The following is a 16,184-nucleotide window of genomic DNA, read 5'->3' on the forward strand; positions in this document are numbered from 1 at the left end:
GCGGTTCGTGGGTTCGGGCCCCGCGTCGGGCTCTGTGCTGACTGCCAGCTCGGAGCCTGGAGCCTGTTTCAGGTCTGTATCTCCCTCTCTCTCTGACCCTCCCCTGCTCACTCTGTCTGTCTGTCTCTCTCTCTCTCTCCCCTAGAGATAAATAAAGATATTTTTTTAAAAAAAAGAATTATTTTAATTAAACCAGGCCATTCTAAAATAAGCCATAAAAATGTTTTCTTACTCAGTTTTGTGTGTGTGTGTGTGTGTGTTTGATTTAGTTCTTAGTATTACAACAGTTAGGTTTTTTCCCTACTTTGCCAGAGTTTGTTTTGGCTACCTTATCATTTAAGTAATTATAGGTGGGCATACCTAGGACTAATAAACATATTTGTAATACTATGGTGAAATATATACTGGAATTTCAAATAATAATTTATTATATAGCTTTCAGAAGTAAAGATTATGTATATTTTTGAAAAGACCCCTTTCCCCTAATTCACCTGTGTTTTCTCCTGTGTTCTCCTAAATGTTTTTTTTAGTTAGCACTAATACTGCTAACTTTCTGGATCACTTATTATATGCAGAGCAGTATGCCAAGTGATATATATGCATTGTTTTTTTGCATTCTTATCACCACTTAGGAGGTAGGCTTCTTCATTCACTGTTCCATTTCTTTTAGTCAGCACTTTTGAACCTACTTTGCCTTGGTGACCCACAGACATTTTACCTGGAGTCACAAAGCAGTGTACAGTGTAAACTTGTATTTATATTCCTTCCATCCCTCTCAACGTTGATCTCAACCCACTAATTTTATTTTATAATCTACTAATTGGTCACCATTCACAGATTTTAATTGAGTAAAGTACTTCCTTAAGTGACAGTTTTAAAGCACTCATTATAATCTTTCCCATTTGGTTACCATTTCATTCTAAACACATTATTCCCCAGAGATAATGACTTTCAGCTTCAGTTTCAGCAGTTTCATGAAAGACATGAAACTTTTTTACAGAGCCAGGTAGACCAAACATTGCCAATGCAGAGCCAGAAATGCTATGTCAAATTAGAGTTCTGCATATTGATTTTTAGAATTCTAGGAATGCTCTTTCTTGATGGACTCTGGTCCCTTTCCAGCATAGGCAGCATTATTTCCACAAATTACTCATATTCATCAACATTTGTGACTTTAGCTAAAATTTAAGTCCATTTCTAACAAAAGTCTTCTGCTGTTCATCAAAAGCTTGGCTTCCAGTGAAACCAGCATTGTTAAGCAGTGAGGTATAAATAATATTTGTCAGTAATCACATACTCAGTCTATGCACTAAAGCACTTTAAACCAAACAAGCATTGTTGTTCTCCTTTCTTTCCCCACTTACTTCCAGTTTTCACTGACATCAGAATATTAACATGCCTTATTATGTCACTAAGAAGAAAAGTACAGTCTTGTGGTTAGGTTTATTAATCTCCTAATTCTTATGTGGCACCTAATTAAATCATTTTCAGACTAAAGAAACTCCAGCTTGGAATTAATTGGGTCTGCTTTACATGTTACCTGGGATTCAGGCAAACAATAAAGTTGGTTAGCCCACAATAGAACTCTCTAGCTTATTGTTCTTTATTGGTTTCTGTGCTCTGAATTAAATAATACGGTACTTGTTACTTATCTGTTTGAGTATAGCAATTTACATTTATAACGATGAGTCGTATAACAAGATATTTTTGTGCTGTTTTATACATAATTTTCATGTAATTCTTTTTTTCCATTAATTACTAAGCATAAACTTTTTTATTGCCCAAACTTAGAAAAAAAATCCATCATATTTTGTGTTTTGGTGACATCTGTCAGATTAAAAAAAATTTTTTTTCTTAACTACTTGATACAAATTTTTAGTACTTGATTTGCAGTGTTTACTTCAGTTTCTTTAGTGTTGTTAAATAATCAAATTAATAACTTCAAAGAGTAAAAGTCCACATTGTAGCCAAAAGACAAATGTAAGATAGCCAATAATTATATCTTTCCTATACTATTGCCTGTGCTATTTCCTTTCAGTAGATTCTACTAGCAAAATTTGTATCAGTCATTCAGCAAAGGAAAGCAGTGTGTTTTCCTTGGCCGGCTACTAGTAAAGAATATACGTATAAAGGATATAATTGTAAGGGGAAAAAATAAGTACTAAAAAGACAAGATAGTTGTTACCTGTAAAGGGAAAAAAATTACCCAAAAGACAAGGTAGTTGTTACCTGTGTTGGAACTAGGGTGCTAACTTTCTAGATGGTCGTTCTGTGGATGCTTGCTTTATAAATCTATTAAACCATACATACATGTTTTATGAATTTCTTTAAACATATGTCTCTAATTGTGTTTGTGGAAAAAATTTTGTAATTTTAACTGCTTGTATACTTTACATTAAAAAAATACTTGGAAAGTTACATTAAGATATATGAGTAAGAGGTGTTATAAGTGTTATATCATTTCACTGTTTTGAAGTTTGCAACTCAAAAAACTTAGAGGTTCTCTTAACAGTGGCTCAAGCAAATACAGCCTCAAAAAAGAAATGTTTAAAGTGAAAATTACAATTCAGCTTCCAATTCTAGCACTATGTCTTAGTTGATAAGAAGTAGACTTGTATTTACTGATGAGTTTATGAAGTTATTTAATAAAGGCTTTTCTTTGATTAATGGGCATATTGAAATGTATTATGTACTTCATTAAAGGCTCGTACACAAGTACACTATTAAAGTTTCCAAAAGCCACAAGGTGAAATTAAGATGAGACAAATTGTGGGACACTGAACAGAATTAGAAAACATGTTCAGGAATTTAACAGAAGGTCTATACACATAGACACAGAATTGCATCATAAAAACTGAGTAAGTTCAATGAAGTCATTGTATAGGAATGTTAAAATGTTGACGTATTTCTCTGTCCTTTGTGGGTTGTGTATTAATTATGGGATTGGTTAGTATTAAGAAGCATGTAGTGATAATTGGGAAAGCAAGGTAAGTACATTAACATGAAGCAATTCTATAAGGATGAAACAAGACAAGTTTCAAAAAAGTGTCACAAAGGAATATATAATTATCTACAAAAGTATATTGGGCTATAAGTGTTATAAGTGAAAGTCAGATTAAGGTAAAGCTTTTAGCTGAATTTGTGTGAGGTTTTATCAAGTAGTGGGAACTTGTCCTAGATCTGTAAGAATTAATAAGAATTGGACTAAAGTACAGATGGGCTACCTAGGTAAGGAGATATAGAAGGAAATAAAAATGCAAAAAACATAAGGTGGATTCAAGATGATCTGATCAGCTTGTTTGAAGAGGATGGTTTATGTAGAAGAGTAGTGATAAACCTAATTAGAAAGTCAAGGCACCAGCTAGATTTTAATGTATTTATGATGTGGAAAAGAATTACAGTACTTGTTGGGGCGCCTGGGTGGCTCAGTTAGTTAAGCATCCAACTTCAGCTCAGGTCATGATCTCACAGTTTGTGGGTTCAAGCCCTGCATCGGGTTCTGTGCTGACAGCTCAGAGCCTGGAACCTGTTTCAGATTCTGTGTCTCCCTCTCTGTCTCTGCCCTTCCCCGGCTCACACTCTGTCTCTCCCTGTCTCAAAAATAAATAAACACTTTTTAAAAAGAATTACAGTACTTGTTAAAATTGAGTATCCAAGGTTAGTAATATAGCCTACTGATTACACAGACTATTGAGCCAGATTGCTTGGATTCTAATCTTTCCTCCACAAGTTACTTTAAACTCCCTGTAAGTTAATATCCTGATCAGTAAAATACAGAAAATAATAGTATCTACTTTATATTGTTGTTGTGAGAACTAAATTAGTTAATGTATGCAAAGCACTTTGCAATGCTTGATGTAAGTACAAATGAATGATAAGTATTATTGTTGTATAGACTGGCAAACAAGGAAAGCAGAAAATCTTATTTTTTATCGGTATTTCCCTAATAGTGTTATATTTTACATATTTTTATAAATAATTGTTTTCTGTTGCAGTGTTTGGGAAATGGGAAGTAATGACAGCTGGCACCTGAACTAAGTACTTTTATAGGCAACGCCATTCCAGAACTTCAGGATGAATGGGGATATGCCCCATGTCCCCATCACTACTCTTGCGGGGATTGCTAGTCTCACAGACCGTAAGTTTGGTCATTTTATCTAATCTGTGTTCTCTTTTGTGTTAACAGTGATCTTTTAAGAGAGACTGTAGGAAAAAAATTATTTGTAGTTGTCATAAATTATTTAAGATTTAAACATTTTAATGACAGATATCATTATTTCCTTTGGCATGCTTGCGAAAGTAACAAAATTAGAGTAGTCAGCTAGTAGATAAGACCTAAATTTCTGTTTCATCCTAATGACCAGTTAAGAAATGGTGGCATTTGTTTAAAGCTCTTATATGATAAAGGAATAAATGCAAAAGTAAGGACCAAAGAAGATGAGACAAAGCATTAAAAAAATATCAAAACTGAAGAAGAATAGATTTGCATATAGGAACAAATATAGACTTTAAAAAAAGCATTTCTAGAAATGGTAACAGAAACTGCCCTTTGGAGAAGAAAGATTGATAGCCTGACTTTATCTAATTTCTTAGTGATGTCAATTTGGATGTCATTTTCAGTTGTCTCTTGGAGTTTGTCATAGATATCAGCAGCCCATATTATCTGAACATTTAACTTCAAAGAACTTCATCATTCTTTTTTTTTTTAATAGTTTGTTGTCAAATTGGTTTCCATATAACACCCAGTGTTCATCCCCATAAGTGCCCTCCTCTATGCCCATCACCCCCTTCCCCTCTCCCCACCCCATCTGCCCTCAGTGTGTTCTCAGCATTCAAGAGTCTCTCATGGTTTGCCTCCCTCCTTCTCCCCAACTATTTTTCCCATTCTTCTCTCCCATGTTCCTCCGTTAAGTTCCTCCTAATCCATCTATATGTGCAAACATATGGTATCTATCCTTCTCTGCCTGACTTATTTCACTCAGCATAACACCCTCAAGTTCCATCCATGTTGCTACACATGGCCAGATTTCATTCTTTCTCATTGCCATGTAGTATTTTTCGTATAGATAAACCACATCTTCTTGATCCATTCGTCAGTTGTTCATCATTCTTTTGAGATTTACTTAGTGTAACACAATTTTTAGGGACTCATTCTTACAAAAGCTAACTTTGACTCTAATTCTTAGTCCCTGAGTAATGGTGCAAAAAGCTACCTACAGTGTCAGTCCACATGTCATCCTGTCTGAAAAAGAGACAGGAGAGAGAAGGGTAGAAGGTGAGGACATTGCATTATTCAAACTTTGGGGCTTTAAAATAAAGGAACTATGAGAAGATAACTTCAAGAAATGTTTCATTTTTGTTTTTGTGGTTGGCCCCAGCTCATTTCTAGTTGAGGCGTAGTTTTAATAACTGTTGAGATTTCCATACTTGTTTCCCCATTGGTGGTGGTGGTGGTGGTGGTGGTGGTGGTGGTGGTGGTGGTGGTGTTTATTTAAATTCAAGTTAACATATAGTGTAGTCGTGCCTTCAGGAGTAGAACCCAGTGATTCATATCTTACATACAGTACCTCAGTGCTCATGCTAAAAGCGCCCTCCTTAATGCCCATCACCCATTTAACCTGCCCCCCACAGCCCACCTTCCCTTCAGCAACCCTCAGTTTGTTTGTTCTCTGTATTAAAGAGTCTCTTATGCACTTTTATCTGTGTTCAGTAGTCCCTTAATACTGTTTTTCTGTTGTTAATTTCTGGCTTGTTTTATTGGGGTAAAATAGTTAAAGACTGATAGCTTTGAGGTTAGGAAAGTAACATGGCTAGTTTATGAAGTCTAAGATAAGAAAGTACCTGGTGGAGTAGGATAACTCAGGTAAGAAAACTTGTGAAACTGTCTTTAGTTTTTGTCTTTGCTTTGTTGTAGGTAAGATATAAACACATGTAATATCTAGGAGTACCAAGTCAGATATACTGCCAGGGATTTATTTTTGTTTGTTCTCCCTATTCTCTCACCTGTACCTTATATTTTAAAAGCTTCCCCAGTAAATCCTTATTATTAATAATTTGTTTCCTGTGTTTTTATTAATAAAAACCTGTTATTAGCCATTGGGGCTGAATAGCCTGATAATTACATTGTATAGGTGATTAGAAATTAAGCCAAAAACAAATATACTTTAGTTAACTTTCTTAACTTTTACTTTAAACAAATGAACAGATTTCCGTTATGTGAAAAGACTGTAAATAGCTGAATTTAAACTACTATAGAAACAATTGTATCCTTTTTTTGCTGTTACACTAGAATGAAGAGAAAACTATTTATTTAGAAATTTATAATTGATAGAATTCCTTAGATGTTTGGCTTCTTCCAGAATCCTTATTCTATGAATGTTCTTCTGCTAAAGTGAGCTATTTATTTTTTATATATACTCAAACTTTTTAAAAACATATTCCTTGAAGAGTTGGGTATTATTACTTGGTTTATTTATGTGAGATTACTAGTGATTCTGATAAATCTTAGAAGCAAAAATAAATGAGATTAATTAATGTATTCTCAATTCTTAGAAGTTACTTTTTAACACTACTTGTTTTGGCTACTTTATTCATTTATTAAGTGAATAAAAATTTTAAGATATGAAAAATCACACATATAAAGGATTTGAGTTTTAGTCTTAGTAATAAAATCTGTTATTGCCCAAGTGATGTTTCAGGGTTTTAATAGAGTTGATTGGGAGAGAAGCAGAATGCCTTTTAATAATTTGTCACATTAATACTTATAACTTGTGTTTAATCAGAATATTTGTAAGCAGATATTGTAAAGAGACTTCTTGCAGTCAGTTTCTAATAATCTGATTTTATTCCAAATAGTCCTGAACCAGCTGCCTCTTCCATCCCCTTTACCTGCTACAACTACAAAGAGCCTTCTCTTTAATGCACGAATAGCAGAAGAGGTGAACTGCCTTTTGGCCTGTAGGGATGATAATTTGGTTTCACAGCTTGTCCATAGCCTCAACCAGGTATCAACAGATCACATGTAAGTATAATTTAAAAGTGAAAAGTTTTGGTCTTACTAAGAGAGTCAGTATTCCTGGTTTTACTCTTTGTTTCAGAAAATTTACATAGATAGTTTAATTTTAAAATATGTGAATATCCAGGGGAGCCTTATGGTAAGATTTATAAATAGACCCGTGGAACTCTGTGAAGATCTTTCAACTCTTTTGGAATAATCTTGGTTCAACAAGATGGGTCTGTGTAGGGAGGTCTAAAGTTGCTCAAGAAGCTGTCTCCCCCTTGTATTGCTAAAGTGATTAGAATTCCCAAGCACTAGGGACTATACTGGTAGCTTTATTTGGAATAGGCTCACATGCTTTCCTTGAGAAGTTAACCAAAACTCAAGGACTGACTCCATGGATGGCTACTACAAAATTGGGAGTAATTTTTCCCAGGATTTATCATACCATCATAAGTGTTTATTTTCACACAGCAGACTTTTTAAAATAATGTAAACTTAAGTTATATAGCTTATTTATAATATCTTTGTATATGAGTATACTTTAAAAAAGTTTTTACTATAAAACTTGTACATACTGATAATGTCTTAACACAAAAATTTATAAAAAGTTAAATCTCTTGGGGAATCTGCCTGGCTCAGTCTATAGAGCACGTGACTCTTGATCTTGGGATTGTAAATTTGAGCCCCACTTTATTTGGGTATAAAGTGGGTGATAGATACTCTATCTCAGGTTTAGAGATTACTTAAAAATAAAATCTTTTAGGAGCACCTGGGTGTCTCAGTTGGTAAGTGTCCAACTTTGGCTCAGGTCCTGATCTCCCAGTTCATGAGTTTGAGCCCTGCCTGGGGTTCTCTGCTGTCAGCACAGAGCCAGCTTCAAATCCTCTTTCCCTGCTCTCTGCCCCTCCCCTCCTCACTCTCTCAGAAACAAATAAACTTTTTTTTTTTTTAACAAATCTTTAAAAATAAGTTACATTTCTCTTATTCCTTCACATCTCACTATACAGTGGTACTCATGTATCCTTTCCAACTTTAATTTTTCTTTTTAAGATTATTTATGAGAATAAAACACATTATAATGGAGAGGTCTTTGTTATTAGATACACTGCATACTTTGAAGCCATTTTTAAAGTTGATGAATCTTAAGGTAATATACATGTGAATTTTCTGATGGGGAAACTGAGAAATTGTTGGTAAAATCAGAAGGAAGTCTAATGATAATATTTTGTCACTTCAGAAATTCAACAGTGACTAAATATTTTGTCACTTTTTAGATCTATACATATTATAGATCTAAATAATATTACCACCAAATATTTACCACCAAATATTTTAAAAGGTAAGGGAAATAGCACATATACAGTTAGGATTTATTTTATGGAGAGCCGCCTTAAGATTGCCTCCAGAAATTCATTGAAATTTATCATTGGACACCATCTTTATAAATCTCTCTTATTAGGTTTAATGAGCAGAACAGAGATATGTAGAATGTAAAGTGAAAAACACTGCCTGTATTTAATTCAATCATTTCTGTTCCATAGTTGTAAATTTAATTTGGCACTTGCTTTCAAGTTTATTGAAAATTGCAACTATCCATATTTACTTGGTATTTTGTTTTGTTGGTTTTTTGGTTTTTTTGCTCACTGATGACTTGAGAAGAAGATAATATTAGGTGGAAAAATTACATAATCTCTGGGTCTTGTCTAAATCAGTATGGTAACAGTATTTCATTCAGAGGACATTCTCAGAAAGGCAGACTCACCCATACTCAAATATAAGAGAGAAAATATATTCTAAGCCCAGCTACCAACTTCTATGCATAATTATCATCTCTGTACCTTCCATTATTTTGAATAGAGCAGTCTCTGTTTTCTACTTTGAAACTAATGTGAACACTTTTTTAAGTTTCCTTACATATTTTAAGAGAGAGCCAGAGCAGGAGCATGGGGGCAGAAAGAGAAGGAGAGAATTCCAAGTCAGAGTGGTGCTGAAACCGAGAGCAAAATGCTTAACCGACTGAGCCATCCAGGAGTTCACTAATGTGAACATTTTTAAGTAAACTAATAGTTCCATAAAATGTTTTGGGCCTCTTTCCCCGTTTAAAATAAAAATGGGAAAAAACAGTTGTCCTTAGAAGAACTTCTCCTTGTCATTTTTGATAATTCTGTTTCTTCCAGGAATAGTGTCTTCAAAAATCCATGAAATTGTTGGACATCTTTTGTGAATTTTTTTTATATCCCACAAATTCTTGATGTTCTACCTCAGTCCTTTCTGAATTTCACTAATGAATTTCTGTCTAACTAATGTAGAATAGGGAATTCTTAATCACTCTTTTCATTTTTGACATTTGTTTTTTTAATCCCAGAGAGTTGAAAGATAACCTTGGCAGTGATGATCCAGAAGGCGACATACCAGTCTTGTTGCAGGCTGTCCTGGCAAGGAGTCCTAATGTTTTCAGGGAGAAAAGTATGCAGAACAGATATGTACAGAGTGGTAAGGTTTTTAATTGAATTTCATACTCTATTTTTTGTAGGTCTTCTATCAGAGATTGTTTCACATGTAATTAAAGTCAAGTGTCTCCTTTAATAAGGTAGACTATCATCTAAGAATGCTGTGTTGATACTTTGAATCAAGCCAAAAGAATAAGAAGGAAACTAAATGAATGTTAATATTCTTGAAGTTTAATATATAACTAAATTCCTTGAAAATTAGACAGAGCTAAGGTGTATTTTGTTAGATATTTCAGAATGCATTCATTTACTCAGAGAGCTTTAGAAGTCTTTTTTTATTTCAGAAAATCATGGAACTGATATAAAAGGAGTCTTTTCATTAATCAAATAATAAAAGTACTTGCCAAGCTTTTCAACATGCAGTACTTATATAAATAATTATAACAGGGATTAGTTTTAGTACTGATGGTGATTACATTCATAGTTATGTAGCAGTTGATTTAACACTTCTGTTGCCTTAGCAACAGAAAAGTAGGATTATAATTATTAAGGAAAAAACTATTTATAATAAATATTATAAAAAGCATATAGTATAATAATATAATAAATATTATAAGAAGCATAAAGATTCAGTGTAGATATAATTTTTATGTATTCAAGGAGTACCCAGGAGCATTTGAGTCTGGCATGCCCACATACTTATTTGGCTCTCAAGATTAAAATAGCTAGAAGGCAATAGTTTGGCCTCAGGAAGGTCAGCCTTCCTGGCCTCAGCTCAGGAAGGTCCAACTTAATTAACTGATGAATCATATTCAAGAATATTGCCAGATTTCTTGACAGTACCTCCATTCCATTTCCTAGTTTTGTCTTGTTTTTTAAATAGTATTTGTTAATTTTATGTATTGGTGTGTGAATTGTGTTTTTAAAGCAGTTGCATAGTTACTGTCCATTCCCCAGGTTGAGCCCACGGAAGTGCCTTTGTCCAAACTCCTCTTCAGCAAATTTGAGGCAGGTCTGCAAGGCGACACTATGTCTTCACTAGAACCAAGAAACTAGATCACAGTAGGAAAAGACAGCTAGGAATGGTGAAAGTAAATCTAGAATTACAAATGCCTTGGAAGGGGGTTACAATGAAAGAAAATAAGGAGAGATCATTGATTGGAAGAAAAATTTACAGGATAAGAGCATTAAGTATACGATGATGCGAGTGGATATAAAATTGAATAAAGGAAGTCTTCCAAAGCTATTTGTACTACATTTTGTAACATATTTTTAAATATTTAATTTGGGTAGTAAATCACTCTAATAAAAAGCTTTTAGAGTATTCACCTTTAAATCACACATTTTATATTGTATACTACATACACTTACATTGTAACCCAAAATGTTAATTTCTCCATATCATACTTTGTGAAGACAAACTAACATTAAAAAATGAATTGGCACATTGTGTGTTGTGATTTTTTTTTTCCTAAGTGTTTCCCTGGCAATATTTGGCTTTAAGATTTAGAAAGGTGATTCCTGATTGCTAAATATAAATGTGAGTCACACATATGAAGAAAATTTAATAATATGCAAATCAGTTTATTCATAGTCGTTTGGAGCTTTGAGATAATCATAAAGGACTATTAGAAATTTATTTGCCCCACTCCTTTTTTTTTAAATAAAACCATTGCTTTCAAACTAGTAATCCCGTTTTTTCCAGACTGTTAATTCAGGGGAAACATTTTTTAACTTCAATCTCATAGAGGATTGCCCTCCCTCTCAAAAAAAAAAAAAAAAAAATCAGCAATAATTATAGTAATTAAATTACTAAGCTATGGAACACATGACTTACTACTGAATTTGAATTGGAAGAGAAGGCTCAGAAGGTAATTTAGACTACATACAAAAGAAAGCACACTATTAGTGATGGATTTTCAGGTAATTTTGAGCCCTCATCTTATTCAACTACCGTCTTAGGAGCTCAAATCCCTTCTGAAGTATTCCAGGCAAATGAACATGTAGCTTCTGTTGGAATGTTTCTAGTAAAAGACACTTTTCATATCAATATCAGGAAGTGGAATTTGGGAATACAATATGATGTGTGAAGCTCCCAAAAAGATTGGCTATACATATCATAAGAAAGTTCAGGATTAATCATAGATTTTTATCTTTGATTTTAAAATGTCTAAATAACTGATTTTCTTTTTTTTTGCATCTCCTTTTAACAAAATGCCACTGGGTAATAATTGAAGGAAATAAGCTTGAAAAGAATCTAGCTTGAAAAGAAATATGAAAATCTGAAAGCTATCCTCACATTTTCATTCTTTAATCAAATATTCATTCAATCCTTACTATGTGGCAAAGAATTATTATAGAAGAAAGAATAGGAGCATTCTGTTTTGTTTCAAAACATTCAGATGAAAATTGCAGCAACTCAAACTTTGGGCCCCTCAGTAAAGTAGTACTTTTTAAAACTGAGGTCTGAACTATTTGTAAAAAAAACAAAAAAACAAACAAACAAAAAAAACTGAGGTCTGAATCTCAGTGAAACAAAGAGCATGAAGTGAAGCTCCTGAAGACTGGGGATGTATGTAATAAAGTATACTATGTAATGGAAAAACCACCCAAGGACCTATTTTTATAGAAAGGAAGGAATTATGTAGTATTTGGTCAGGGGTTACATAAGGTGACTTATAAAGGTTCTTTCAATTTTAAGGATAGATGATAGGACATTAAGCAAGCAAGTAGAATTTTTTTAAAAATCTCTATCTCTGGTCCTGCATTAGTTATATGGTAAAAGGATGTTTTGGTAAAATTGGTTGTGCTTGAAAGTTAGTTTCTCTATTTTGCTCTTCACAATGAACCTGTGAATCAAAAAAAGGAAAACAAAGAACTTTTGAATGTTTGTGATAGAGCAATTCCTTTAAATCATTTAAAGTATACTTTACCACTAAATGGAAATAACGTTTTCCCTTTTTTATGTGTTGTGTAGGAATGATGATGCCTCAGTATAAACTTTCTCAGAATTCCATGCACAGTAGTCCTGCATCTTCCAATTATCAACAAACCACTATCTCACATAGCCCTTCCAGGTAATATATGCATCATTTTATTAAGTACTGTTTTCGGTGATGAGCATGCTTGTGAGTGAATTTATGCTGTATACATACAGTTAGATAAAAGTGAATTATATGTAGTTAAAAAGTTGAAATGCTTAGCCTTAAATAGTAAGTCACAGAAACATTTGTCTTAAAATGTTATATGCAGAAATGCTCTAATATACCAATTGAAGTAGCTACCATCTTAGTAACTTAATTTTATACAGACGAAAAAACATGTTAAATAATGTGTTTGAGAGGCACCTGGGTGCCTCAGTTGGTTGAGCGTCTGACTCTTGATTTCAGCTCAGGTCATGATCTGGGGTAGTGGGATCAAGCCCTGCATTGGACTTGGTACTGACTGTGGACCTGCTTAAGATTCTGTCTCTCTATCCCTCTGCCCCTCTCCCTTGCTCACATTCTCTCTCTCTCTCCCTTTAAAAAATATATATATATGTTACTATTACTACTACTAATAATAATGTGTTTCAGATAAGAAAATTTATAGAGTAGAATTTAGGGAGCATGACTATTTTAAATAGAGGGATACTTTTATGCAAGTGAAATTAATTACTGGTTTAGTTTAACTCTTAGACTATCAGTCATGGATAAATTTTATATTCTCTACTTTTCATAATTTTCTGTTTGCATAGGTATTGTTTTATACAAATCAGGGTTTTGAGAATTTTGACCATGAAATTTTCAGGAATAGCATATTTATTTCATTTCCTGATATTGTTTATTTGGATTTTGGTTTTTAGCCGGTTTGTGCCACCACAGACAAGCTCTGGGAACAGATTTATGCCACAACAAAATAGCCCAGTGCCTAGTCCATATGCCCCACAAAGCCCTGCAGGATACATGCCATACTCCCATCCTTCAAGTTATACAACACATCCACAGATACAGCAAGGTAAGAAGTTGGTTAATCATCTACAGGGGGTGCCTGTAATTCAAGCAAATTTGTTTTTTCTTTTCATAGTTTTAAAAATACAGACTAAAACAGTACCCTAAAATTCATCATTTGAGAGATAAAAGGATCCTGTCACATGACTCTTTGGATTAGGTTATTATACAACTGAGTGTATCTAGTTATAAAATTAGGAAATTTTTTAAAGTTGGGCTTTCTTCTTACGTAGCACTAAGCCAAAGAGAATTATGTTTTAATTGGTAAAGTATACATGGTGTGAAAATTTTACTATAAAGGAAATACAGTACTTGTAGAGAAAGTTAATAAATTTAGATGCAAAATCTCTAGGATTACATTACTAGTTAGTTCTCAATGAAAATCAGCTGATAATATCTTTTAAGGTTATATTGCCTTGGGATGAATGTCCTGGCTTCTAAATAATTTTTTTAATAGTATAAATTTAAACTTTTTTTGAGAAATTTTAAAAAATTGAAGAGACTGTTAACAAGTACCCATATTTTTGCCCCCTGTAAATAACAGATTTTTAACATTTGCAGTCAATTATTACTTCCTGTGTGTATTCTTCTTTTCTGTTATACATAGAATCAAATGTCTTTTATAAACATTTCAACTTATAAACTTTTAATTTAGTCATCGCTCAAAACCACCAACTTCTGATTTCCCAAAGCTAGATAATGAAATACTAGGTTGAGATTATTGCATACACTAATTCGAGGGACAACTAGAGGCGGATCACATATTTGGAATAGACACCTCTAAAATTAGACTTCAGTGTGAGTGCTGAACATAAGTATGTATTTATTATATGGGTTCGTGATAATTATAAAATATTAGTATACTCTGGCACACAAAGATATGAAGAACATTTTAACGGTAATGAAAGGAAAATGTTAAAAGGATGCATTTGTTTCTTATGGAAATATCCACATACACATTCGTATGTGTAGGAAAGAACATAAGTTTTTACTCTGATTAGTATTCTTTTTTAAAATAAGATAAATCCAAGGGCGCCTGGGTGGCTTAGTCGGTTAAGCGTCCGACTTTCGCTTAGGTCATGATTTCGCGGTTCGTGGGTTCGAGCCCCGCGTCGGGCTCTGTGCTGACTGCCAGCTCAGAGCCTGGAGCCTATTTCAGAGTCTGTGACTCCCTCTCTCTCTGACCCTCCCCTGCTCACGCTGTCTCTCTCTCTCTGCTAGAAATAAATAAAACATTTAAAAAAAAAATTAAAAAAAAAAAAGATAAATCCAGCTTTTTCAGAAGAAAAATATGATTTGAACATCTGCCTATTCAGTAATGAGTCATTTCTTGGAAATTCTCAGATATTTGAGCAACTAGAAATGTTATTCAGGGATTAATCCCACCTAGATATTAAGGTTAATAAGAAAATGTAATGTGGTAAGAAACAAATGGATAGGTAAATGGGAGAGCAAAGAATCCAGAAATAAGGCAAATACATATGGGAATTTAGAGTATGTGGAAGGTAACATTTAAAACTTTTTTTTTTCAACCTTATGTTGTAAAAATTTTAGCCATACAGAAAAGCTGAAGGATGAGCACAGTGAACCCCTTTATCAACAGGAATAATTCTTTGCCATTAAATAAAATTGCTAGGAAGGAAATTATGTAAACACTAAATGTATTAATTTACCTCTAAAAAAATTAAGAACAGTTCTGTGGTATTTAACATCAGGTCTATATTCAGTTTTCACCAGTTGTCCCAAATATATCTTTCATAACCTTTTTTTCTTTTTAAGATATGATCTAATCTAGTATCTCATGTATTGTATTTCATTTTTACTTAGCTTTTGATTCTTTTAATCTAAAATGGTCCATACCATTTTCCTCCATGACATTAATTTTTAGATTTCTTTTGAAGTCTGTGTACTATTGTTATAGAATACCCTATAATCCAGATTCATCGTTTCCTTACTGTTTAGTTTGCTTGTGTATTACCTGTATGTCCTATCAATTAGAAGTTATTTTTAAAGGTTTATTCTAGTTCTATTTCTTGGTAAGCGTAGTAGATAAGTAATGTTATGCACTTTATATTGCATCACTTTAGAAGGCATGAATTATCAAGTGGTCTCATGATTGGTGATGTTTAAGTGATGACCATATCATCTCTTTGTGAAAGTGCTTTATTTTTTCTTTTGCAATTACTAATCTGTAGGACATACTTTAAGATCATGTAAATATCCTTTTTCCCATTAACTTTTTACCTAAAGTGTTTAGGATCCAGTAATGATTCTTATCTTATCAGCTTTTATATTGGTCATTGGAAAATGGTGATTTTCTAATTTCCCTTTTGCATAATGAATTAGCTAGACATAGTCTAACAAAGAGAACTGAAGATGCCATCTAAAGATGGCATTTTAAAATCAGTATGTAAGAATGGATTATTTAATAAATCATGTTAGGTTGATTGGCTAGATATTTTGAAATTTTAGTTGAATTCCTAGATCATCTATAGCAAAAATGTTCTCGATGCATCAACTGTTTACATGTTTGTCTTTTAAGTCATAAAATTTTAAGAAAACATGGCTGAGAGTGCCTGTGTGGCTCAATTGGTTGAGCGTCTGACTCCTGATTTTGGCTTGGGTCATGATTCCAGAGTTGTAGGATTTGGCTCCGCATTCGGCTCGACACTGAGCAGGAGCCTGCTTGAGATTCTCTCTCTCTCTCTCTCTCTCTCTCTCTCTCTCTCTCTCTCTCTCTCTCTC

General features: G+C 33.4%; 1 protein-coding gene across 2 annotated transcripts in view; it reads left to right on the top strand.

The window, feature by feature from the left end:
• NIPBL (NIPBL cohesin loading factor) overlaps nt 1-16,184 on the top strand; it is a 199,048-nt gene that overhangs the window by 77,139 nt on the left and 105,725 nt on the right. For both annotated transcript variants that reach the window (XM_039250518.1, XM_039250519.1), the window contains exons 2-6: nt 3,996-4,138; nt 6,856-7,021; nt 9,366-9,493; nt 12,428-12,527; nt 13,295-13,446. In XM_039250518.1, the coding sequence (XP_039106449.1) occupies nt 4,075-4,138; nt 6,856-7,021; nt 9,366-9,493; nt 12,428-12,527; nt 13,295-13,446 (610 nt within the window). In that variant the 5' untranslated portion in view covers nt 3,996-4,074. The remainder of the gene's footprint in view (nt 1-3,995; nt 4,139-6,855; nt 7,022-9,365; nt 9,494-12,427; nt 12,528-13,294; nt 13,447-16,184) is intronic.

This window comes from Hyaena hyaena, unplaced genomic scaffold, assembly GCF_003009895.1.
Source record: "Hyaena hyaena isolate Hyena2069 unplaced genomic scaffold, ASM300989v1 scaffold_372, whole genome shotgun sequence".
In the NCBI taxonomy this organism is placed as follows: domain Eukaryota; kingdom Metazoa; phylum Chordata; class Mammalia; order Carnivora; family Hyaenidae; genus Hyaena; species Hyaena hyaena.